The sequence below is a fragment of the Petaurus breviceps genome, unplaced genomic scaffold (assembly GCF_028583685.1).
Source record: "Petaurus breviceps papuanus isolate PSGF00001 unplaced genomic scaffold, PetGlider_PUasm1.0 178, whole genome shotgun sequence".
Classification (NCBI taxonomy): Eukaryota; Metazoa; Chordata; class Mammalia; order Diprotodontia; family Petauridae; genus Petaurus; species Petaurus breviceps.
The window spans coordinates 23,983,036-24,007,489 of NW_027185777.1; the positions used below are offsets into that span (position 1 = coordinate 23,983,036).

The 24,454-nt window shown below is 39.2% G+C and overlaps 2 protein-coding genes across 2 annotated transcripts in view; both read left to right on the top strand.

The window, feature by feature from the left end:
- CCDC7 (coiled-coil domain containing 7) overlaps positions 1-24,454 on the top strand; it is a 172,200-nt gene that overhangs the window by 73,894 nt on the left and 73,852 nt on the right. The window contains exon 14 of the mRNA XM_069086464.1: positions 11,927-12,073. Within this exon, the coding sequence (XP_068942565.1) occupies positions 11,927-12,073 (147 nt within the window). The remainder of the gene's footprint in view (positions 1-11,926; positions 12,074-24,454) is intronic.
- On the top strand, positions 6,432-8,164 carry LOC138159788 (steroid receptor RNA activator 1-like). Its single transcript, XM_069086104.1, has one exon. It carries the CDS (start codon positions 7,516-7,518, stop codon positions 8,104-8,106), a length of 591 nt encoding a protein of 196 aa, XP_068942205.1. The 5' UTR covers positions 6,432-7,515; the 3' UTR covers positions 8,107-8,164.

Genomic DNA, 24,454 nt, shown 5'->3' on the forward strand with positions numbered 1-24,454 from the left:
TTTGGCTTCATAGCATATTACCACAGTCTTCTACACTGATTGTATCTCTGAGGCTCAACAGAGACTTTCACTGTTCTTAAACATCAATTCATGGCTGCCTCTGTCTTTTGCCAGTTATTACAGGTTCTGAAGATACCTTAAAGATAGTTGTGGGAACACTTGTATACCAGACTGTCAGTCACATCAGCAAGCAATTATTGTGTCTATCATACGTTACTATATGTTAACACTGTTATGTCTTGGATTGAGAAGCGTATTGTGGCCAAATGCCTATTGCTGTTCTCAGAAGCCAGTCACTGTTTCCGTCCACCACTTTCATAGCTAACTATTCTTGGATGTGCCAATGCCTCTACCACAACCAACCATGGAAATAGCCATTAGAGTGCTATAGACCTCCATAACTTTTTAATTCACAAGTTCCACTCCTGGACATGTCTACCACGGGATCCTGGTTTGCAAAGATAAGAAAGAGCATCTAAAAAGAAAAGGCAGTCAGAGGCCCCCAGGGAAGCTCACCTTTTTGTGGTTCCCTTGTACCAGCTGCCAAATGGGTGAGTTTTTTACCATAATACTGGAATAGAGAAGGACCTGCCCTCTACCTTTCACTGGAATCACATAGTATCACTTGATGAGTCAAAGTCTAGTGTGCCAGACAGAAGCATTTCCTTCTTCTTCTTTTTAAAAATCAAGGATGTCTTAAACATGGGTGTTTTATTGGACCATGTACTTAACAGGGCTCAACTGTGTTACATGGTAACCAAAAGAGGTTTAAAAAGTCAATTTTATCCCCCAGCCTGTACCTATGATTTCATTAGTATAGAGAACTGGTGTGGAAATTTGACCACTGTTACCAGTGTAGAACAGCAATTGAGACTCTTTTGAGAGTACTGAGAGGTTAAATGTCTTGCCTACTTTCACACATTTAATATGTATTAGTTATAGAATTTAAACCCATGTATTTTTTTCTGAAGCTATTTTTTTGTGTTTCTTTTAAAAATTAATTTATTTTTTGTTTTCACCATTCACTTCCACAAGATTTTAAGTTTCAAATTTTCTTCCCATCTCTCCCTTCCCCCCATCCCAATACGGCATACATTCTGATTGCCCCTTCCCCCATTCTGCCCTCCCTTCTATCATTCCACTCCCTTCTCTTATCCCTTTCCCCTTCTATTTTGCTGTATGGCAAGATAGATTTCTATACCCCATTGCCTGTATATCTTATTTCCCAGTTGCATGTAAAAACAATTGTTAAAATTTGTTTTTAAACTTTGAATTCCAAATTTTCTCCCTCCCTCCCTACCCACCACCTTCATTGAAAAGGCAAGCAATTTGATACATATTATACATGAGTAGCCATGCAAAACACTTCTATAATAGTCGTGTTGTGAAAGACTTAATTATTTTCCCTCCATCCTATTCTGCCCCCCATTTATTCTATTTTCTGCTTTGACCCTTTCTCCTCAAAAGTGTTTGCTTTTGATTACCCCTCCCCCAATCTGCCCTCCCTTCTGTCATCCCCCCTTTTTATTGCCTTCTCCCCTACTTTCCTGTAGAGTAAGATAGATTTTCATGCGCAGTTAAGTGTGTATGTTATTCCCTCCTTAAGCCAAAATGGACGATAGTAAGGTTCATTCATTCCCTCTCACCTCCCCCCTCTTCCCCACCATTGTAAAAGTTTTTTTCTTGTCTCTTTTATGTGAGATAATTTACTTCATTCCACCTCCTCCTTTCTCCTTCTTCCAGTACTTTCTTCTCTCACCCCCTTAACTTTATTTTTTAGATATCTCTTCATATTAAATTTACCCTGTGCCTTCTGTCTATATATTCCTCCAACTACTCTAATACTGAGAAAGGTCTCATGAGTTACAAATATCATCCTTCCATGTAGGATGGCAAACAGTTCAACTTTAATAAGTCCCTTATGATTTCTCTTTACTGTTTACCTTTTCCTGCTTCTCATGACTCATATTTGAAAGTTAAATTTTCTATTCAGCTCTGGGCATGTCATCAAAAATGCTTGAAAGTCCTTTATTTCAATGAATATCCATTTTCCCCCTAAAGTATTATACTCTGTTTTGCTGAGTAGGTGATTCTTGGTTAATTAATCCTAACTCCTTTGACCTCTGGAATACCATATTCCAAGCCCTCTCTAATCCCTTAATGTAGAAGCTGCTAAATCTTGTGTTATCCTCTTTGTATTTCCACAATACTTGAATTGTTTCTTTCTGGCTGCTTGCAGTATTTTCTTCTTGACCTGAGAGCTCTGGAATTTGGCTACACTGTTCCTAGGAGTTTTCCTTTTGGTATCTCTTTCAGGAAGTAATAAGTGGATTTTTTCAATTTCTATTTTACCTTCTGGTTTTAGAATATCAGGACAGTTTTCTATGATAATTTCTTTTTTTTTCATCTTTTTGGAGGGAGGAAGGCAGGGCAATTGGAGATAAGTGACTTGCCCAAGGTCACACAGCTGGCAAGTGTTAAGTGCCTGAGGTCCTCCTGACTTCAGGGCCTGTGTTCTATTCACTGTACCACCTAGCTGCCCCAGTGATAATTTCTTTTTTTTTTTAATCTTTTATTTATCTGTTTTTAGTTTTCAACATTCATTTCCACAAGATTTTGAGTTAAAATTTTCTCCCCATCTTTCCCCTACCCCCACCCCAAGATATCGAGCCTACTGAATACTCCTTCCCCCAATCTGATCTCTCTTATATCCTCTCCCCTCCCCTCCTACCTTTCTAGTAGGGGAGGATGGATTTCTATACCCCAGTGCCTGTATACCTTGTTTCCCAGTTGCATGTAAAAAAAAACAATTTTTTTTAACATTTGTTTTTAAAACTTTGATTTCCAGATTCTTTCCCTTCTTTCCTTTTCACCCACTCCCACTGGGAAGACAAGCAGTTCAATATAGGTTGTATATGTGTAGTTACACAAAATGTTTCCATAGTAGTTATATTGTGAGAGACTAACTGTATTTCCCTCCATCCTGCCCCCCACTTATTCTGTTTTCTACTTTGACCCTGTTCCTTTTCAAAAGTATTTTCTTCTAACTACCCTCTCCCCCAATCTTCCCTCCCTTCTATCATCTCCCCTCTTATCCCCTTCCCCCCTACTTTCCTGTAGAGTAAGATACCCACTTGAATGTGTATGCTATTCCCTCCTTAAGCCAAATTCAATGAGAATAAAGTTGACCCATTCCCTTTTACCTTCCCGTTCTTCTCCTCCATTGTAACAGTTTTCTCTTGCCTCTTTTATATGAGATAATTTACCCTATTCTGTCTCTCCCTTTCTCCTCCCATTATATTCCTCTCTCACCTCTTAATTTTATTTTTTAGATATCATCCCTTCCTATTCAACTGATCCTGTGCCCTCTGTCTGTGTATATATGTACACACATATACACACCCAGTGATAATTTCTTGAAAGATGATGTCTAGGCTCTTTTCTTTTTTTAACCTGGCTTTCAGGTAGTCTAATAATTTAAAAATTATCTCTCCTGGATCTATTTTCCAGGTCAGTTTTTCCAATAAGATATTTCACATAGTCTTCTATTTCTTTGTTCTTTTGGTTTTATTTTATAATTTCTTAATTTCTCCTAAAGTCATTAGTTTCCATTTGCTCCATTCTAATTTTTAAGGATTATTTCTTCAGTGAACTTTTGGCTCTCCTTTTCCATTTGGCCAATTTTGCTGTTTAAGGCATTCTTCTCCTCATTGGCATTTTGGTCCTCTTTTGCCATTTGGGTAAGTCTATTTTTTAAGGGGTTATTTTCTTCAGTATTTTTTGGGTCTCCTTTAGCAAGCTATTGACTTGTTTTTCATGGTTTTCTTGTGTCACTCTCATCTTTGTTCCCAATTTTTCCTTTATTTCTTTTACTTAATTTTAAAAATCCTTTTTGAGCCTGAAACCAATTTACATTTTTCTTGGAGGCTTTTGATGTAGGAGCTTTGACTTTGTTGTCTTCTTCTGGTTGCATGTTTTGATCTTCCTTGTCACCAAAGTAAAATTCTGTAGTCTGATTTTTTTTCCACTATTTGCTCATTTTCCCAGCCAATTGCTCTTTGTTAAGGTAGAACTCTGCTTCCACTGTGGAGGGTGTACTCTCTCAAGATTCAGGGGTTTTGTGCAACTGTTTTCAGACATACTTATATGGACCTGTAAGTTTTCAGTTCTTCCAAGGTGGTGTGATCAAAGGAGAGGTGTTTACTCCTCTTCTGGCCTGTGCTCTGGTCTGTGAGTGACCACAAGCACTCTTTTCTGCCTTGGAACCAACCATGAGGAGGGTACTCTCTCCACACTCCTCACTCCAGGACCAACACCCAGGACTGTGACCCAGATCCAAACATGGGCAAAGCAAGGGAATCCTGTGTCATTGGCAGCAACAAGATCCCCATAACCCCCCTCTGATCAGCTGCTTGATTCTCTTACCATCTGTGGGCTGATGAGTTCTGGAAGCAGCTGCCACTGCCTCCACCATCCTGGGGCTGGGGACTGACCAAGCTCCTCTCTCACCCAGGTCTGAGAGACCTTTCCTTCTGACCTTCTAAGTTGTCTTTGGTGTCTGTAGGTTGAGAAGTCTGGAAACCCTCACAACTGCCAGTGATTCAGTCTCCTGAGGCACCTCTGGATTTCCTAGGATCCTGTCTGTGCTGGCTTGCCCCACACTGAACTGTGCTCCACACCCTCTCACAGACTGGTGCAACAGACCTTTCTTTTTGACCTTCCAAATTGTCTTGGGCTGGAAAAATTTGTTTAGTCTTATCATTTTGTGGGTTTTGCTGCTCTAGAATTTTAGAGTCATTTTTACAAGTATTTAGAGGAGCTTGGGGGGGAGCTCAATCAAGTCCCTGGGGGGAGCTCAATCAAGTCCCTGCTTTTACTGTGCTATGTTGGCTCCGCCCCCAGAATTTCCTTCTTTTAAGAGATGCAGTATCCTATCTTTCTTCTAGTTAGTCAACAAGCATTTTTAAGCACTGACTATGTGCCAAACATTTTACTAAGTACTGGAGATACTAAGAAAGGCAAAAAAAATGATCTCTGTCTTCAAGGAGCTCACATTCTAATGGAGGAAACAGAATTCAAATAAGCATGTCTGTAGTTACATATTGAGAGTATATGGAGTAAAGTAAAGATATACGGTGTGTAAGTGGGCATAATCTCAAAAGGAAGTTACAAGCAGTGGGGGTTGGGGTGGGAGGTGAGGAAGGTAGACCTGGGAAAGGCCTCTTATAGAAGATGGGACAAGAAAGACAGTCAAGAGATGATTCAGGGTTTACCATATCATATTAAAATGCAAAATCCTTTAAACTCTGAGCCACTGCATGGCCTGATGTGGCACAGACTTTCATCATCTCCAAAAGGCCCAAGCAATGTCCTCAGATTTCTAGGAGATTTCCAGAGGAGCTCTGGGTATGTGCTTCCTTGAGGAGGCCCTGTAGAACAATACAGCATAACTCAGTATCACTATTTCTTGGGTGTGTTTTGTTTTTCCAATTAAAAACCCTCTGCCTTTAAGGAACTCACAGTACTCAGGAGTGAACATAAACTCCTTGAGGGCTGGCACAATTTCTCTTCCTCTTCCTCTTTTCCTGTATCTATCACAGCAACAAACACAGAATTGAGCTCTCAATCTTATTTGTGGACAGTCAGTGAGGGCATTTCATCTTATTACATGGTAACATGTTTAGCTTCCTGTGAAGGATATTTTTCTGGGAAAGAATAATTCAAAGAAAGAGTGAAGCATCCCTTTCCCAAGTTGTTTTCTTATCATCGTTACTACTTTTTTTTAACCTGCAGTATGTTCCTTTATTTCAGCACTGTTAGCTACTTAGTCTCAGTTGCTCTACCTCACTGGCTTAAAAAAAAAAAATCTTTGGGAAGTATTGCCATCTTGTGGACTCTTAGAATATTGCTGCATAAATCCCTCTTCAGCTTTCCTGAGAAGTGATCCATCATTTAGCCTCTGCTAGAATAACTCCAGTGACAGAAAACTCTATCATGAAGAAGGTTGGGTGGGTAGTCAGTCAGTTAGCATATAGACAACATGCAAATAGATATGTACATAGATACGTATCTAGGTAGGTATGTGTGCACAATATATATATATATAGTTATATATAAATGTGTATATTCATATTTTGTGTGTCTACATAGCACTAAACATGTACATGTATACACATATATATGCAAACACATATGTGTGCATTATGTATATACATGCATATATTATATATATATATGCTAGGACGTTTTATGACTTTCACATAGACTAAATATGTATACACACATGCATGCACATGCATATGTGTCTACATGCATGTGTCTCTGTGTGCACATATGCACACACATATCTATTTGCATGTTGTCTCCTCCATTAGGCAAACTGAACTCCCTAAGAGCGCAGGCTTTTTTTTTTTTTTTTTTGCCTTTCTTTGTAGAGGGAGAGCCTTCTTGTGGAAGGCAGGGCTTCAACTGAGCCTTGAAAAAAGCCAGGGATGCTGTAAGGCAGAGATGACAAGGGAAAGTGTGCCAGCATGGGGGCAGGTGGCCAGTGAAATGCTTGGAATGAGGAGGTAGCATGTCCTGTGTGCCAAATAGCCATGACGCCAGCGTCAGAGCATCACAGAGGAGGAGGAACAAGGTACAAGGAGGAGGGGAGCGAGGCCTAGAAAGACTTGAAAGGGAGGATGGAGGCAGGATAGGAAGGGCTTTAAAAGCCAAGCAGAGGATTGTTTATTCGGTCCTGGGAGGGATAGGGAGCCACTGGGGCTTATTGAATGGCAGGGGGTGGCATGGTCACACACGGGCTGCAGGAAGATCAATTTAATGACTGAATTTAATGATGAATTGAAGAGGAGAGAGACTAACCAGCAGGCTATTGAAATAGTCCAGGCCATTTCAGGTGGGGAGAGCCTGCACCAGGGTAGTGGCAATGTCAGAGGAGATAAGCTGGTGTATGGAGAGATGTAATAAAATAAGAATAGATAGGATTCAAGAACTGATGGGAAGTCAACAGTGGCACTCAGGCTGTTAGCTTGGGTTCCTGGAAGGATGCTGTTACATCAGGAATAGGGAAGTTAAGAAGAGGGGAGGGTTTGGGAGGTGAAAGAGATTGAGTTCAATTTTAGATAATGTTGAGTCTAAGATATCTTTGGGACATCCAGTTCAGGATATCTAATAGGCAACAGGAGATGTGAGACTGGAGATCATTGCATTTTCATACAGTGTTAATTGTCCAACATTTCAATTTAATTCAACAAACAATTATTAGGCTACATATACTGGTGTTATAAAGATAAAAATGATAGTCTTTTCCTCAAGGAGTCTGTATTCTTCAGTTCTTCCTCATATTGAGCTAAATTCTGACTTCCTGAATTACCCCAGTTTTACCCTCCTTCTCTAAACCTTCCAACAACATAGAAGAGCAAAGAATTTTTGCAACTGTAGAGCTAGTATTTATACAGCACTTTAAAGTTTGTGAAAACATTTTACAAAAATTATCTTGTTCGGAGTGAGGCGATGGCGGAGCTGTACGTGAAGCCGTGGAACAAGGATAGAGGCTGGAATGACCTTCCACAATTCTCTTATGGGTTGCAGACCCAGGCTAGCACTCATAAAAAGACAGCCCTCACTAAGCCGGTTGCAGCTCCCCAGGATGGTTCTCCAAAAGTGCCTGCCTCAGAGCCTTTTACTGGGGCTCCTCCAGTGGGACCACCACCTCTCCTGACAAAGGCTCCAGGGCCCCCTCTTGGGGGAAGCTCTTCTCCTTTGAGGTTGAAACCTACCAGCTCCCCAGTCACTTCTGAAATAATGCTGGAAGATGTGCTGGGACCCTTGGAACAGGCTTTGGAGGACTGCCGGGCTTATACACAGAAACAGGTCTTTGATGACATCAGCTGGTGCCTAGCCTTGCTTCAGGGACAGTGGAAGAGTGAGAAGCTGTCAGTCCCTGTGAGGAAGAGGGTGGCACTGCTGGTACAAGAGCTCAGGAACCACAACTGGGATGGAGCCAATGACATACATCGATCACTGATGGTGGATCATGTGACTGAGATATGGTTTAACATTAACTTGTGCTGGGTTGGATATGACAAAGTCCCTGCTCTGTAGCAATTTTCAGATGGCAGGATCAAAAGGACCTAAACACGCATAACTGAAGAGCCATGCTTTTTAGTTTGGCTTCAAAATGAGAAAAAAAACAGAAACTTGGAAAAAAAATTATCTTGTTCAGTCTTTATATTGTTTACTATCCTCATAATAACCGTGTGTGTTGAATTGTAGGTAGTGAGTTTGACCCAAGGGGAATAGAGGCATCCATTTATGAGCCTGATATGGCCAATCTATTAATCAAAAAATATTTATTAAATGCTTACTATGTGCCCTGGAAGGTAGGTGTCGTTATTCTCCACATTTCACAGATGAGGAAGAAGTTAAGTGACATGTCCAGGGTCACACAGCTAGTAAATATCTGAGGCTAGATTTGAACTCAGGTCACCTAGCATAAGGATCATGTGTTTCAAACCATTCTTTAGACATATGAATCAAGAGAAATGTAAATGAGTTACTTCTTGTCCAAGGTCACAGGTAAGAACAGAGTCAAGATTAGAATTCAAGCTTCTTGGCTTCCAGCTCAGTGGTCTTTTCACTCCACTCAAAGAAGCATTCTTCTGTACTCTGGAACAAAGAGTTTGTCTGAAGAAAGCTGTTATGGACACCAGGACAGTTTGATGTAGTGGTGATTTGGTAACATGCTTTCTGACTGTGTCTTAATTCATCTTTTCATTCCTAGGAATTAACATGGTATCTTTCAGATAATAGGCACTCATTAAATAAGGGACAGCTAGCTCTGGATCTGGAGTCAGGAAGGCCTGAGTTCAAATACAATCTCAGATACTAATGGTGTGGTTCTGGGCAAGTTACTTAACCCTTGCCTCAGTTTCCTCATCTGTAAAATGGGGATAATAATAGTATCTCTCAGGGTTGCTGTCACAAAGTAATATTTGTAAAGTACTTTGCAAACCTCAAAGTTTTAAAAATGCTAGCTATTATTATTACTAATACCATATATTAATATAATATATAATCATATAATTATAATAATAATATTTTTTGTAGCTAGTGAGTCTGTTATGAGGGGTATGGAGGCAGCCATTTGTGAATCTGATATGGCCAATCAGTTAAAAAGTACATATCAAATGCCTACTTCAGGCCAGACACTGTGCTAGGAATTAATGAGGTAGGCTGTAACTCTGTGAGCAAATAACTAGGGAGGAATGAACAACCTGCCAAGACCTGTCAAACCTGCCAACTGCTACCCTCTTGTAGCAATTAATTAAGTGAAGAATGTTACCAGAAGAAACCCAGAAAGTATTTCTAGGACACTGAAGTATTTGGAGGCAGAAGCTGTGTTTTTTTTTTCTTCCAAATAAAGATTGGAACTTTGAAAGGGAAAGGAAGTTTTATAGACAAATTAAAGCATGTATGCATATGTGTGCACATACACACATAGATAGGATAGGTATATTCAGATTAAATGTGTATATATGCACATGTGCATATTTATGTGTATAGACATATATCTGTATACAATGTATAGGTGGTTTTCTAGTCACTACATCATATTAACTCTTGATAAGTAGAGCTTATAAAAAAAATAATAGATGGACACATAACCAACGAAGAACACAAAGAAGTCATAGCCTCAAGAAGGCTTAAGTCTGTCATGAACTGGAACTTATTGTGTGAAAAATGCAGAAGAGACATTTTAAACTGCTTGTGGAACAAGAACAAGAAAGAGAAAAGGTTTACAGATTAGGGAAGGTGGCATTTTTTTTCACAAATTTATTGTTAAGTTATCTCTGACTCTTCGTGACCCCATTAGGGGTTTTCTTGGCAAACATACTGGTGTGGATTGCCATTTCCTTCTCCAGCTCATTTTACAGATGAGGAAACTGAGCCAAACAGGGCAAAGTGATTTGCTGTAATAGTAATGGAATTTAAACATCCCCCTGTATTAGCTTGGTTTTCGGATTGATTGTGTTAAAACCCAGAGCTTGTGAATCCCACTTGTGGGATGGACTTGTTGATGTGAAAAGAGAGTGCTGAACTGGGAGGAGCTGGTGATGTAAATTTAGAGAGACACAAGCAAAGAGAGAGGCAGAAGAATTTTTTGGAAGAGCATCTTGGAGGCAGAGAGAGATGGAGAGGATTACTGAGGGCCAGTTTGAATTGCCCAGGACTTTTGAGAGCTGCCACCCAGTGCTGCCAAGGACTGAGAAGACATGGCTGTTATGCTGGTACTTTGTCTGTCTGTTTCGATGTTGTTTTGCCAGATTTGTCCACTGGTGAAAGATAGTCCTGTTGTTGCAGAGTCTTGGAACCTTGCTGTTAGTTCAGAGCTACTGAGACTGTTCTGTAGACATAGAGTGAATTCTGTCCACTGGTGAAGGCCAATGCCGTTGTTGCAGAGGTTCTGCAAACTTGCTGTTGGTTCAGAAGCCCTAAAGAAGGATTTTCTTGTTGTATGTTTACAGAAATCCTGGAAGAGGGTTTTGCTAATGTTTTCAGGGGTCCTAGGACTGTTCTGCAGACAGAGAATGAATTAATGAAGACACTGGCAATGTATCTTGTGGCCTTGCTAAGCTTTGTCTCCCCAGAAACAAAGATTGCTGAGAACTTGCCTCGGGTCAAGATGAAGAAAAGACCTCTCTTTGGGTATTAAATGCAGTGCTTAAGCTTGTTGTAACTCTGGGGTAGATTCAGTTGTGATCCAAGGGTGGGGAACTTTTGACTTTTTTTGTGCTCTGAGATTGACCAAATGAATGTACTTTACTTATGATTGGAAACTAATCTCCATTTGAGAAGAGGGGCTTTGTGGTTGACTAGTACAGCCTAGGGGTGGAGTAGTACTTAGAAGAGGGTCTTTGGGATTGACTAAATGAATTATAATGTCCAGGGGTGGAGTAGTACTTGGAGATTATTGAATTATACTTGGTGAATGCTGTATTTTGAATTATGCTATATTTTTATTTTCTCTGTTCTTAATTTTTCACTGAATAAAATGGAGAGCACCTATGCTGGTATTTTGAACCTTGCAAGTTGCCTTTGCTTGGCATTATACTTGCCCAGGGTCACTCAGCTAATAAGTAATTGAAGACAGATTTGAACTCATGAGAATGAGTCTTCTTGACTCCAGACCCAGCACTCTGTGCAATGTGGCCTAGCTGCCCTTTTCAAACTTTAGGGTCACTTAATTATTGGGATATAGGTGACAGAAGAAAATTTTAAAAACCATATAGTAAGCGTTTGCCTTCTAAGTTTTTTTACTTTTAAAGTGACTCTGATATAATGATTCCAAGGTAAGCACAACAGAATATAGAGTAATTAATTGCTTCATAGAGAGTGTGCTCTGGGCCATTGTTGTCAAATAGAAATAGGGGCCACTAACTGTAAACAAGGATCTCTACAATCTGGGCCACAAGTTTGACAGCTCTGCTCTGGGCTAACTCTTCTAAACTTGGCCTGCATTACTGCATTTAGTTCCCAGATCAAGTAAGGCTAAATCTTCTCCTCAGGGATATAGGGATTATGGGGTTCTTCTCCAAAGCTAAATGGGCACTAAGAACCCATTGTAAACAGTGTCCATTGCTAAGCCCAGAAATTCACTTAATGAATTAACAAAATTAACTTTTACAAAACAATATTATTTGAGTAAATAAAGCAAGAACCCAATATAAACCTTTCTACCTAAGACCCCCTACTACTTTAGTCCCTGGGGACTGTGGGCTCAAATTGAATGCAGCTGCTACAAAGCATTTCCCTGGCCCAGGAGAGCCAATAGCTGGGTGAGTTACTGTGCTGTTGCTCTTGGCTGCCTTTGATTCGTTGCTGTGCTGGGTCAAGCTCTTAGCTCTGTACTTGTTCTTCACAGATTCAGCATGGACTTTGGTGTCAGGACCACTAGCTCATTTTCCTTACCCTGGGAAGGTCAAAATGTTTCAGCCTCCTCTGATGTTCCACCTAGGAGCAGCAAAGAACAAATACAAAAAGGAAGAAAATCAGAGGTTTATGGGCAAAGGTATGGTGGAGCCAGACCAAGAACTGATTGTTAAATTTTCAATATTAGTATTTATACGTCTGAAATTGGCAAATGCAACAAATCAAGGCTTCATTTATTGTTTTGTTGATTGCCTAGACTTAATGAATGATGGATAAAATGTTAATAACATAGATTAAATTTTAAGGTGTGTCCTGTATATATATATATATATTTTTTTTTTTCAAAGCTGGTTGTTAAACATTTGCCAGCACATTCCTGTTTGTGGAGTATATACATCAGCCTGGGTGGGGAGTTTATAGCAAGTCTTCCTCACTCAAACTGGCTAGGCAAGAAAGAGGGGGAGTAAAGCTTGCTTTGACTGGTTTGTGACTTGAATATACCCTCAGTTCTGAGTCAGCAGCTAAATCAAAAGGCAGTTTCTTCAGCATGTGGTTACAGCCTAGAAAAAAAATGTTAGAATAATTAATTGTGTATGCTCTGAAAGCTGTATGAGGATTTTATCACTTGAGCAGTCTATGCTTATAAGGGTTGGGCTTGGAACCTAAACATTTGTGACCTTGTATTGACAAGCCAGCCAGAACAATCTGACACAGTGAATCTGAGCTAGATTGAATTTCAGCCCTTCATGGAGGCCAGATGGATCTTATATACAGAAAGAGTGTGGGAGGGATCTAGGGGCAGGGTTTGGGGAAGGTCTTAAGGAGGAGTCTAAGGAGGGTCTTGATGGGACTGAGGTCAGATTCCAGGAACCAAGAGAATGGGATTTTGATGGGATCAAGGGTGGAAAACAGACAGAGGTATCAGACAATGGAGGGCTTAGGCTAGTTTACTGGGTAACAGATTTGGTCTTAGATGTTTTGATAGGATCCTGGGTGGGAGGTAGCTGAAGGCTACCTTAGAGATAACAGACAATGGAGGGTACTGGGGAAGTTATTTTCCTATAACTGCTCCAAATTGATTGTTTTTGTTTTTAGATAACATTTTTTTTTTTGCCAGTTTGCAGTGTGTGAAGTGAATCGTTGTTTTACTGCATGTTTCATATAGTTATTGATAGTTTGCAACTCTTATTTTGAAAACTATATCCTTTGATCTCATCACTGGAGCAATGTGTTAAAACTTGGAATCTCACACTATTAGAGGGATATTGCCAAAGTGGAGCATGTCTTGATAAGGGTGATCTAGATGGCAATAGGATATAATCTTGTCCTATGCTAGATGTTTGGAGAAGCTGAGGATGTTGGACCTGGAGAAGAGATATTGAGATGGGGCATAATAGTTTTCTTCAAGTATCTGAATGACCATTATGTGGAAGTTACTCTGGAAGATAGAACTCCGATCACTGGGCAAAAAATACAGGGAAACAAATTTTAGGAAGAATTAATAATTAGAACTTTTCATAAATGAAATGGGTCACAACACAAGTTACTGAGTTCCTTGTCACTGAAGATGTTCAAGAAGAGGCTACATGACTACTGGTCAGGGATGTTATAAATGGGAATTCATGTGTTGGGTAAGATTAGATGATGTCTAAGGGCCCTTCCACTTCTAAAACCCCATTATCCTATTATGTGTATGTTGTACTTGCCTAGAAAAGTCATGCACATCCAGAACTTCTTGACTGACAGGATCATGGGATCTGGGGCTGGAAGAGACCTTAGAGACGATCTACTTCCTCATTTTATAGATGAAGAAATAGAGGCTTGAAGAACCTTAGTGCATTGCCTAAAATGACATATAAATCAGTATAGATCCAGGTGCTCTGACTCTTCCTTTTCCAAGTGCCATTTATACCCAGTTTATCCTGCTAAACTCACCTGCTTTAACTTTGCCCATAAAATTACAACTCTAACCATAAATATGATGGTATTGAGTTTGGTTGAATTGCCAGCTAGGTTGGTTTTTCCCAGCTACAAGTATGAACAGCACTTTGATTCTTAATTTATGTGTAGGTTCTCAGTGGTGCCAAATAGATGAAAATCCCAGGATTCTTGATATTGAATAATCTGTCTTATGATACTAACTATACTGCTTATCTTGGGTCCATACTGTGGCACTTCTGGTATCAATATGATACTCTTGGCACACTGCTCTAACCTTTCTAGGCACTTAATAAATGTTCTGAGTTGAATTCTAGGAATATGGAGTCTATGATAGAACCAACTTTTACTGAATCCTGTACTTGAGGATGTGTGCAACAGCATAGTAAATGAGTTCAGAGACTGCTTAGGAAAGTAGAGAAATATTTATTCTTTCTCATGAGAAAGGGCCCTCTGCCCCTGTCGCTCAAATAGTGTCTGCCAGGGAGAGAACAATAGGTAGAAGCAAGCCCATGGTTATATAACCTTCTAATGCAGAAACCCAGACCCCCAAATGGCCTTCACTCTCATTTGTGGGGAGGCTGGCACACAACCTAAGCATGGGAATCTATCTTGGAGACAAAGGACACGGAAACATGTGGGTGTCCAGTGCAAGGCAAGGAAGGCAGTTTTATCCTTATTTGACATATCTTGTGCTGAGGTGGCACTGTGAAGGGTCTCCATTGCTCTAAGTCCCAGATTCTTGTAAAGTCAGGTGACTTCTAAATTTAGACCTACTGGATGTTGAAGCCACGCTAGATTTGATTTTTCAGAATGGGGAAGCTTCACTGCAAATTATCCCTCACAAGGAGATCTTATAAGAACTAGTATATGATGCAGGAAAATCTTATAAATTTAGAGTATACTAATTTGGAATTTGTGATAATTCTATCATGTCTAGGCTTAAAATTTACCTGAAAAAAATAATTTGCTAATTGGCAAATGGATTGCAAGGAGATTGTTTGACATAGTTGAGGTATATAATTTTTTTTTAACATTTAAACCAATTAACCTTTGATTTTGATTTAAACTATGTACTAAAAAAGGCAAATATGACATAGTAGAAAGTTGTGTTTGGAGTCAGGACAGTCTGGGTTCTAAGGAGTGTTAGCATGATAGAGTGAGAAAAGTACTGGTTTGGGGATGAAAGGACCTTTTCAAGTCCCACCTCTTACACCAACTGTGTGACTTCCTGGGACTCAGTTTCCTTATCTATAAAATGAAGTGGCTCTATTAAATGGTGAGTAAGGTCCCTTCCAGCTCTCAGTCTGTTATCCTGACACCTACCTTTGACACTTAGGATAGATTTTAGATCAGCAAGGGATCTTAGAGGCAGTGGAGTTCAGTCCCCACATTGTATAGATGAGGAAACTGAGCCTCCTGGAAATTAACTTGCCTGTAATCCATATACAATCCAAATACAACTAGCAATTATCAGCTAGCTCTGTGACCCTAAAGTAAGTCACTTAAACTCTGTGGTAAATTATACATTTTTTCTAATTCATTTTTCTCAAGTGTTTATTTTGTAGATGTTGGTGTGCATTACTTAAATTTTCAATAGCTAAAATTTAAATCTCAGATGTAAAACTGTATTCCTCTAGCTAATAAAGCATATGAACTTATTCAGATTATTGTCTAGTCCTCTAGCTTGTGCTGTTACTCGTATAACACAAATCTGACACATCTCATGGCTTTTTTCTTAGTTCTCACCCTTCTTGACCTTTGTGAAAAATTTGACATTGTTGACTACCTTCTCCTCCTTGTCACTCTCTCTTTTCAGGGATTTCATGACAGTACATTCTCTGGGTTCTTTTATCTGTCTGACTATTCCATTTGCTGACTCATCATCCATATTGCTCAGTTATTTCAGTCATGTTCAACTCAGCTGGATCCCATTTGGGGTTTTCTTGGCAAAGATACTGGAGTGGTTTGCTGTTTTCCAGCTCATTTTACAGATGAGGAAACTGAGGCAAACAGGGTTAAGTGATTTGCCTACATTACACAGCTAGGAAGTGTCTGAGGCCAGATTTGAACTCGGGAAGATAAATGTTCCTGACTCCAGGCTGGGCACATCTATCCACTGTGCTACCTAGCTGCCTCTATCCTCCATATTGTATTTCTCTAACTGATGAGGTGCAGGCTCTGGGAACCCCCCTTGAACTCTGATTAAATTGTCCCATTTGATGAGGCATTTGCATGAGGCCATAAGCCTTACACTGTGGCTGGGCCCAAACCTCTGCTACTAGTCTAGCCCTCCATTGTTCATCTACTTTGCACCCTTGAGTCTATCAAAATAGCAGTCCACCCTTGAACTGGCCTAGCCCACCATTGTTTGTAATCTCCAAGTAGCCTCCAGCAACCTCCCATGCTTAATCATTCATTGACCTCATGAACTCCTTCTGAAGACCCTCTCCAAACTCCTCCTCTAGACCACCCCTACATTCCTCCCACAACCTTCTGTATAAAAGACCCCATATCTTGTGTGAGCACCATAGAATGACCTAGCACAGGTTTACTCTGTGTCCAATACAAGCGGACTTTTAATAAACTTTACTTTTCTTTGGCTGAAAGAAGATTTGAGTTGAATTCATGCGGCAGGACCAGGCGTGTTGGTATTTTGGGGTCTCCAGAGCAGCCCTAACCCTCTTTATGGGTAACCTTGATGGTAGAAAGTGAAGAGGAATTAAGAAACCTCTTGATGAAGGTGAAAAAGGAAAAGTATAAAAGCTGACTTGAAGCTTAACATAAAAAAACAAAAACAAAAAAACCTAAGATTTTGGCACCCTGGTTCCATCACTTCCTGGCAAGTAGAGGAAGAAATGGAAACTGTCAGATTTTGTATTCTTGAGCTCAAAGATCACTACAGATGGCAACTGTAGCCATGAAATTAATTAAGAATTGGTGGGTGGCTCATAGCTTTTTGAAGAATATCTAAAAGCTACTCATATCATACAAGTTTTCATTATTGACCTCCTTATTCTCAACAGTGGTTAGTCCACAGTATCATTTTTAAAAATTCAATACTCCAAGAATTTGTGATTTCATTGGTGTGAATACTCTCTTTCTGCCATGTTCTCAGCTCAGTTTGGGGTCCTGTAAGTTTTCAGTGCTGCCAAAGTTGTGTGACCCAGGGTGAGGTCTGTTATCTGCCCTCCTAGTCAGACCTCTGCAAGTTTCTGAACTAGATTTAGCTTGTGTGTAGTTATATTTCAGTAGACACTGCTGGACTCAGTCACTGTTAGCCCACTGGGAGGTTCTACAGGTTCAGAAGGACTAAACTTATTGGCTTCCCTTTATCTGGTCTCTTACCCTGGTTATTCCATTGCAGGCTTCTACATTGGGCTAGAGGCTAAAACTGAGTCAGGCTTTGTTCTTAGGCTCAGAGCAACATGGCTACATTTTCAGAGTTCTAGGCTCTTTTCTTGATCTTTACTCTCTGAACTTGATCTGGGACTGGAACCAGGTAATGGTTGACAGAATTGCCAGATGGCACTCTTATTGCCCCCCCCCCCCCAGCTCTATTTCAGGGATGACCTGGAATCTCTTTCTACCCCAGTGCTTTCTGCACCTAGTTCTCTGTCTTGGCTCCCTTTCTATACTTGAACATTAAAATGGTCCCTGATATACCCTCACTACCCTCCTATCTATCCCCTTCCTGGAGTCAACAGACCTTTCTCTCTGTTCCCTGAGGATCCCTAGGCTAGAATAAAGACTCATTGTGACTTTTTGCTGCTTTCCAGATCCATATTTGGTCTGGGGTATTTTCTAGGTGGTTGTGGAGAAGGTTGGATGAGCTAGGCAAAAATACTTCCTCTTCTTCTACCATCTCCAGTTATACAGATCAAAACCTTTCTATCAGTGTGGCCAGCAAGATGTCTGAATAGGTGCTTTATACAAACTTCTTCAATTCCAAAGCTTCAAAAGAAAGGAATTATACCTTAGAAATATAATAATTCTAGGTATATCTGCAAGATAAGACAGAGCCCCTGAACAAATTTAAAATCATGTGAATTAACACCAGAGAACTTTTAATACTTATTGAACTTGTATTCATCATCCCTAGTATGCACTAATTTCACATGCCTGCTATGGTGAGCATGTATAGTCTCATGGTTCAGGGGCTGGCTAATGGATTAGGGTCCTCATATTAGCTCTTTTTAGGGGAGAAAGGAAGGATATATGTGGAAATCAGGTGATATAAAAATAAAAGTTGTAACTCATTTTTGAAAAAAAATTCAAACTTCTCTATTGAGTTGTGACTGAAAAAAAAATGCAACATCCTATAGCCAACCTGATAGTGAATCTTTCCAAACTTAATTAGGCTAGCCTAGACAACAGTTTTATGGCCTTTTCACTGGGTCTATACTTAAAGCCTCTACAGCTTAGCAGGGCAAAGCAGAGCTTACCTTCCACTGGATAGTCTTTGAAAACCCAGACACTAACCTCTGTATCACAACACTTCGGAGTTGGACTTCAGTGGAAAGTTTAAAAAACAAACAAACATTTTTTTACTGATCAAATATCATTATATTTGCTATAGTTTTGATTAGTGAACATTATTTTAATATGTCAATTTATGCATTGACTTAAATGTTTTTGCTTTCTTGTCTAAAAAATAAAAACAATTATTTAAAACTATTTATAATTATAGCTCTTCGAAGAGATCTTCTATGATTTTAACAAGTTCTGATGCTGCTAAATTAAAGGAAGAATTGTTTCAAGCTCAGGTAATACATATTCATATTTTTACTATGTGTTTCTGCCTTCAGAATGCATGATGTGGCTTTTTTTCAGTTTCAAAAAAGCATACTTCCTTAATTATGTTTAGTTTAAGGAGATGCTTAAATGTTTTCCATTCATTTCTTTTACATACCAGTTGATGGGTGAACTGAGGGATCCTAGAAGTATGCTCAGTGACAGCTGGAAATGAATAATGAATTATTTACAAAGTAGCTAATTCACATGCAGATAACTGATAATGTACTTTGCTTTTAAAAATACTTGATTTGGCAGTTGTAGTTGTACTGAAAAAGCTGTATGAATTAAAAATCATGTCCCACTTGGTATATTCTTCAAAATACATTTGAACTCCTTTTCAATATTGGTGTTGGGGGACAATTCTCAAAACTAATTTTGTTTTGTAAAGGGCTTTTTAAATATTTCACCATATTTTGATTGCTATCATTTAACCTTCTATATACAAATCTGTGTGAAGCACAATGCGACTTTAAATTTTAGAAATTGTGATGTCCACAAAATATACATTTGGGCTTACAAAATTTATTACATTATCCTTGACTCCAAATAGTAATGCTGTTCCCTCTTGTGCTTGGTTATGGTCATATATTTTTGCTGCTGATTTCTGTATTGATAGGTATTTAGGCTATAACAAATGCAATAAACTTCTAAAGAATTTCCAATAGAAGCAAAATTAAAAGTTAAATGGAAAAAGCAGACTACATTAATTTCTTTTACTCTTACACATGAATTTTGTCAAATTCACTTTATTTCTTTAAGGCCATAGGTATCTTACTGAAATAGGGCTGCTTCATTATATTATAAACAATTGTAAGGATGCATTATAAAGCTAATATAAAATATAAACTTGCATGAACAAAAACACAGAATGGATAGTACAAGAGTTGTCTAGTTTGGATGAAATATGATATGAGAAATGAATTTAAAGATAGGTTGTACAGGTGTTTAAATGTTGAATCAATGAACTTATACCTCATTCAGCAGGAAATAAAACAGTAGTTTCAAACTCAAAAAGGAAATAGGAACCACTAAATCATATGGAACTCTGCAGATTTCTTTTTGACTTAGAAAACTGGGGAGCCCTAAAGAGGCCTGGTTCAAGACTCAAATATTAAATCCTAATAGCGGACTTTAAAACAAGAATCTCTTTGAGATGCGACTTTTTTGTTAAGTTAGCCTCTGAGTTCTTTGTTATGGGTTACTCTTATAAGGATGTTACTTGAGTTCTGAGATCAATAGGCTATACCCAAAGATTTTAGTTATTAAGAGCTAAAATATTTGATTCAGCACTCAGGTATCTTCGGGTGGTCAGCTCTAAATGATATCTTTTGAGGATTGCAGCTTTGTCTTTGAAGTTTGCTCTCAGTTGTATCCGTTTACAACTGTGGCTGCATTAGCAGGTACCTGAGGCCTAGATCAAAGGTCTTACCCTAAGACTTTAGTCTCCTAGATAACAAATCCTTACCAAATTATCTATTCTGTGCTACTTCTAGTATACAGCAGACTAACGTAATGATTAGAAAATTTGAGTCCCCTTCATTTGTCTCATTTGCTCTTTAAAAATCTTGTCCTAAGAATCAATAAATGGAGTTCATGGTTCTTCCTCAAGCTACTCACATGGCCTGGTCACTTCTTATTCACGTATTCTCTGGACACTGAGCAGCCCATGGCAGAAAACTATATATTAAGATGCTCTATTGTATTTTTACTTATTTTGTTAAATATTTCCCACTTTTTAATTTGATTTGGGCAGCATTTAGGCCCAGGGCTTCAGAATGTTTGACACCTCTGGAGTAGAGTACCACTGAAGGCTTTTGAACAGAGAACATGATCCTAACTGGCATCAGAGAACTAGTTAGGTGCATTTTGCAAGAGTCTAAGTGTGAAGTGATGAGAGGCACAGTGGGAGTGGGAAAGAAAGATCAGAAGGAAGAGGTATTGTAGAGGTGGAATTGATAGGACTTATCAATTAGGTGAATGTGGGGATTCTGTGAAGGAGTAAGAAGTTTCAAAGATTATTCTAAAGTTTTATCACTTTGGGTGGCTGACTGGGAAGATGGTAGTATCATAAACAGATAAAGAAATTTTGTGGAGAGGGGCAAATTGGAGGTGGGGTGTAGAGGGAGAGAAATGATGAGTTAAGTTTTGGTTATTTTGAGTCTGAGGGATGATGAAATATCCAAGTGGAAATTTCAAAGAATTGGGAATCTGATACTAGAACTCTGGGAATATATTGGAACTGATAGAATACAACTGGGAGTCATATACATAGAATACCAATAGAAGCCATTGGAATTCAGCAGATAATTAAGGGAGAAAGTGCAGAGAAATAGAAGAGGGCCAAGAATAGAACCTGGGGGATGCCTCTGTTGGATAAGGAGGTTATGTTGTTCAGTTGTTTTCAGTCATGTATGACTCTTTATGTCCCATTTTGGGTTTGTTTATTTTTCTTTGGCAAAGATACTTGCACTGGTTTTCCATTTCCTTCTCCAGTTCATTTTACAGGTGAGGAAACTGAGGCAGAGTTAAGTGACTTGCCCAGGGTCACACAGCTAATTCAGTGTCTAAGACCAGATTTGAACTCAGGAAGATGAGTCATCCTGACTCCAGGCCTGGAACAGAGAAGAGAGGAGGAAAATTATGAGGCTGTAGCCTCAATACAATTGAGGGAAAAGATTAATATCAAGAAGGAGAGAGGAAGTGTCATGCTGTAGAGATCCAGGAAGATGAGGACAAAAAACAATGCTGCTGCATTTGTGAACAAGCTTCTTAGTGCCCTTATCCCTAAATGACACAAGTCAAGACCTCACCCCATGAATAATTAAGACAAACTCTTTTGATCTGTTATGGATTTCATTTATGAGTTTATATGATTGTAGAACCACCAGAGAAAAACCAAATGAATAAAAAATTGCTGTTGTCTAAATTACAATATACAGTTGTTCATCCTTTGTTTTTGAAGAGGACCAGTGACTTTACTAGGTGATGTCTTGACTAGCTCATGAATCGGATATAAGTGAGGCAGAGTTGCACAAAATTATCAGCTTCACTCTCTCTTCCAGAATCATCCAAGTTCAGTGGTGAGACAGAAAGTCAGGTTGACTGACAGTGGCCCAGGATGCAGTAGATAACCTTGTTTTGGAAACCATGTTCATTAACCTGAAAGACTACAGTTGTGTTGTAGAATTCAGTAGTATCACAGGAGAGGTGCACCACTCTATCCACATCAGAAATGCTAGACTATATGTCTATTCTTGTTCAAGCATGGTGGAAAGTGAAGTATTCTTCAACTGGCACTAGATATCTGGGATTAGTAGTATGGTAAACACTGGTCATGGATGGTAATAATATTAAGAGTTTGAGTCATGGCACATGATGAGCTCCCCACTTTTCTTCTTCACAAAGAATAGTAGTTCTCCTACAAGGACAATGGGTGGCTGGTATAAACTTTGTGGTCAGGACTCCTTAGGGACTTGGGTCCCTGGACCAGTCAATGGTTATAATTGTGCTGCTGTATTGAAGCCCCTGGTTCTAAGTTGATGTAATAATCTCAGACTATGTGAGGATAAAGTTGCCATTTTGGGGGCATTTTTGGCCATGTTTTTGGATGGAAAATTCTGTGGATGTGAAATACTCCCAAGTTATGGCTGGGAATTCAGGTCTGTTAAGTGTAACAGAACCTTTGTGCTGCTAAGCCATGCAATATAAGAAGAAGATGATATTCTGAATTCTCCCTGTGATACATGGTTTGTACAGAGTCAGTCTGTATTGTATAAGAAAGCTTCCCTAGAAGATGGGTAGAATTAGTAAGTCACAGATTTACTAAAGTTGGGTTTTCTTCATGGTCAACTTCCCAGGTTTATAGTGGGAAGTTCTGAGTGAAGTAGGTGCCCATTGATTATTTCCACTGCTATGTAATAGTAACAAGGTTACCTTGGGAAAACAATCATGGCTACAAAAAAGTTGTTTGAGTCTACCAATGTCTGCAAACAAATGACTTGACAGTTGGGAAATTTTAGCTCCACTAGTAGGAAGAAGGGTTTGTTTAGCCCAAATGATCCTCTCTGTCTCCCCTTACTTCAACAGATCCTCATCTATCAGGTAGCTAGGTGATATAGTGGAGAAGGTGCTGAATTTTTCATCAGGAAAACTGAACTTCAAATCATGCCTCAGACACAAATTGTGTGACCCTGGACAAGTCACTTAATTTCTCTAAGCCTCAGTTTCCTTTTCTATAAAATTGAAATAATAATAGTATCTACCTCACATGGTTGTAGTGAGGATCAAATAAGATAAGAATGTGAGAATGTAATGCAAAACTTAAACCCAAATAAATGCTAGCTGTTATTAACTCAAGAAAGGTACACTAACGTACCAACTACCCTGATGTTCAATCAGATATGAATGACCTTAAAGGCATGCCAACAGAGAGTGAGTTCTGGCAGATCATACCCATCTTGGAAATGCTTCAGACCAATAAAAGGCTATATATTTGTTGTCTGAGTACCAGTCTGGCTAAGATTGGAGACTTTCATCATCAGAAATTTGACTACTAGTAAATTAATAGTGTTCAGTTTTGGGTGCCATATTTTAGGAAAGGCATGAATAAGCTTGAGTATCCAGAATAGGAAAGTCAGAATGTGAAAGGTCTTGAGATCATGCCATATATTATACATAGAGATAAATAGATAGACACACATATGTATATATAGCCTTAAGAATAAAAATATTTAGAGGGGATACCATGGCTGTCTTCACACATCTGAAAGGCTGTCATGAAGAAGAGAGATGAGCCTTTTTCTCTTTGGTCTTAGAGGGCAGAACCAGGAACAATGAGTGAAAGCTGTGAACTCTAATGTTAGGCCCAATGTTAGGAGGAAAACTTTACAACAGTTAGATGTCTTTCATTCTCTAAGAAGACCAAAATGACATCACTATGTAGGAGTCAAGGTGCAGTATGTCCGACTCTTGTTCATCAGACGAATATGAGCTTGAAAGGCTCTACCACAGGTCAGGCATGAAAAGTCCAGATGAACATTTGGAGTGAAGATGTTTCTAAATTTGTGCATCTCATGTTTCTTTTGAGCTATAGCAGTTCTGCTTCACTCACAGAGCACAGCACCTTCTTTGATGTGGGCAGTCCATGCTGGGTGGTCTTTTGCCAGTGTCTTCCCATGCTATGCAATTGATTTTAGAATTTTTCAGAGAGACCTTGAGAGTGTCCTTGATTTTAGAATTTTTCAGAGACTCCTTGAGAGATTAATTATCACTTATTCTGACCTCCCCGTGAGCACTTGCCTTGTATGAGTTCTCCATAAAGTAGTCATTTGGGCAAATGTACATTTGGCATTTGAACAATGTGGCTAGCCCATCAGAGTTGTTCTCTCTGCAGTAGAATTTGAATGCTTTGCTGTTTAGTTTGAGAATGGACCTCAGTGTCTTGTACCTTATCTTGCCAGGTGTTCTTCAGAATTTTCCTAAGACAATTCAAATGGAAACAATTCAGTTTCCTGGCATGGTGCTGGTAAACTGTCCAAGTTTCACAGGCATATTACAATGAGGTCTCTTCTTTCCCACACTTTCCTTCAGAGCCTCCCAAACACTGTGCTTGCTCTGTTAAGGTGTGCTTCAACCTCATCTATGTGTACATCTGTATCAGCAATGCCATATTCACAATGCCTATGGAGATTACAGATATGCTGATATAATTATCCATCACAAAATACATCATGCTTGCCATATGGGGGAATAAACTAGAAAATTTATTAAGATACCAAAAGACTGA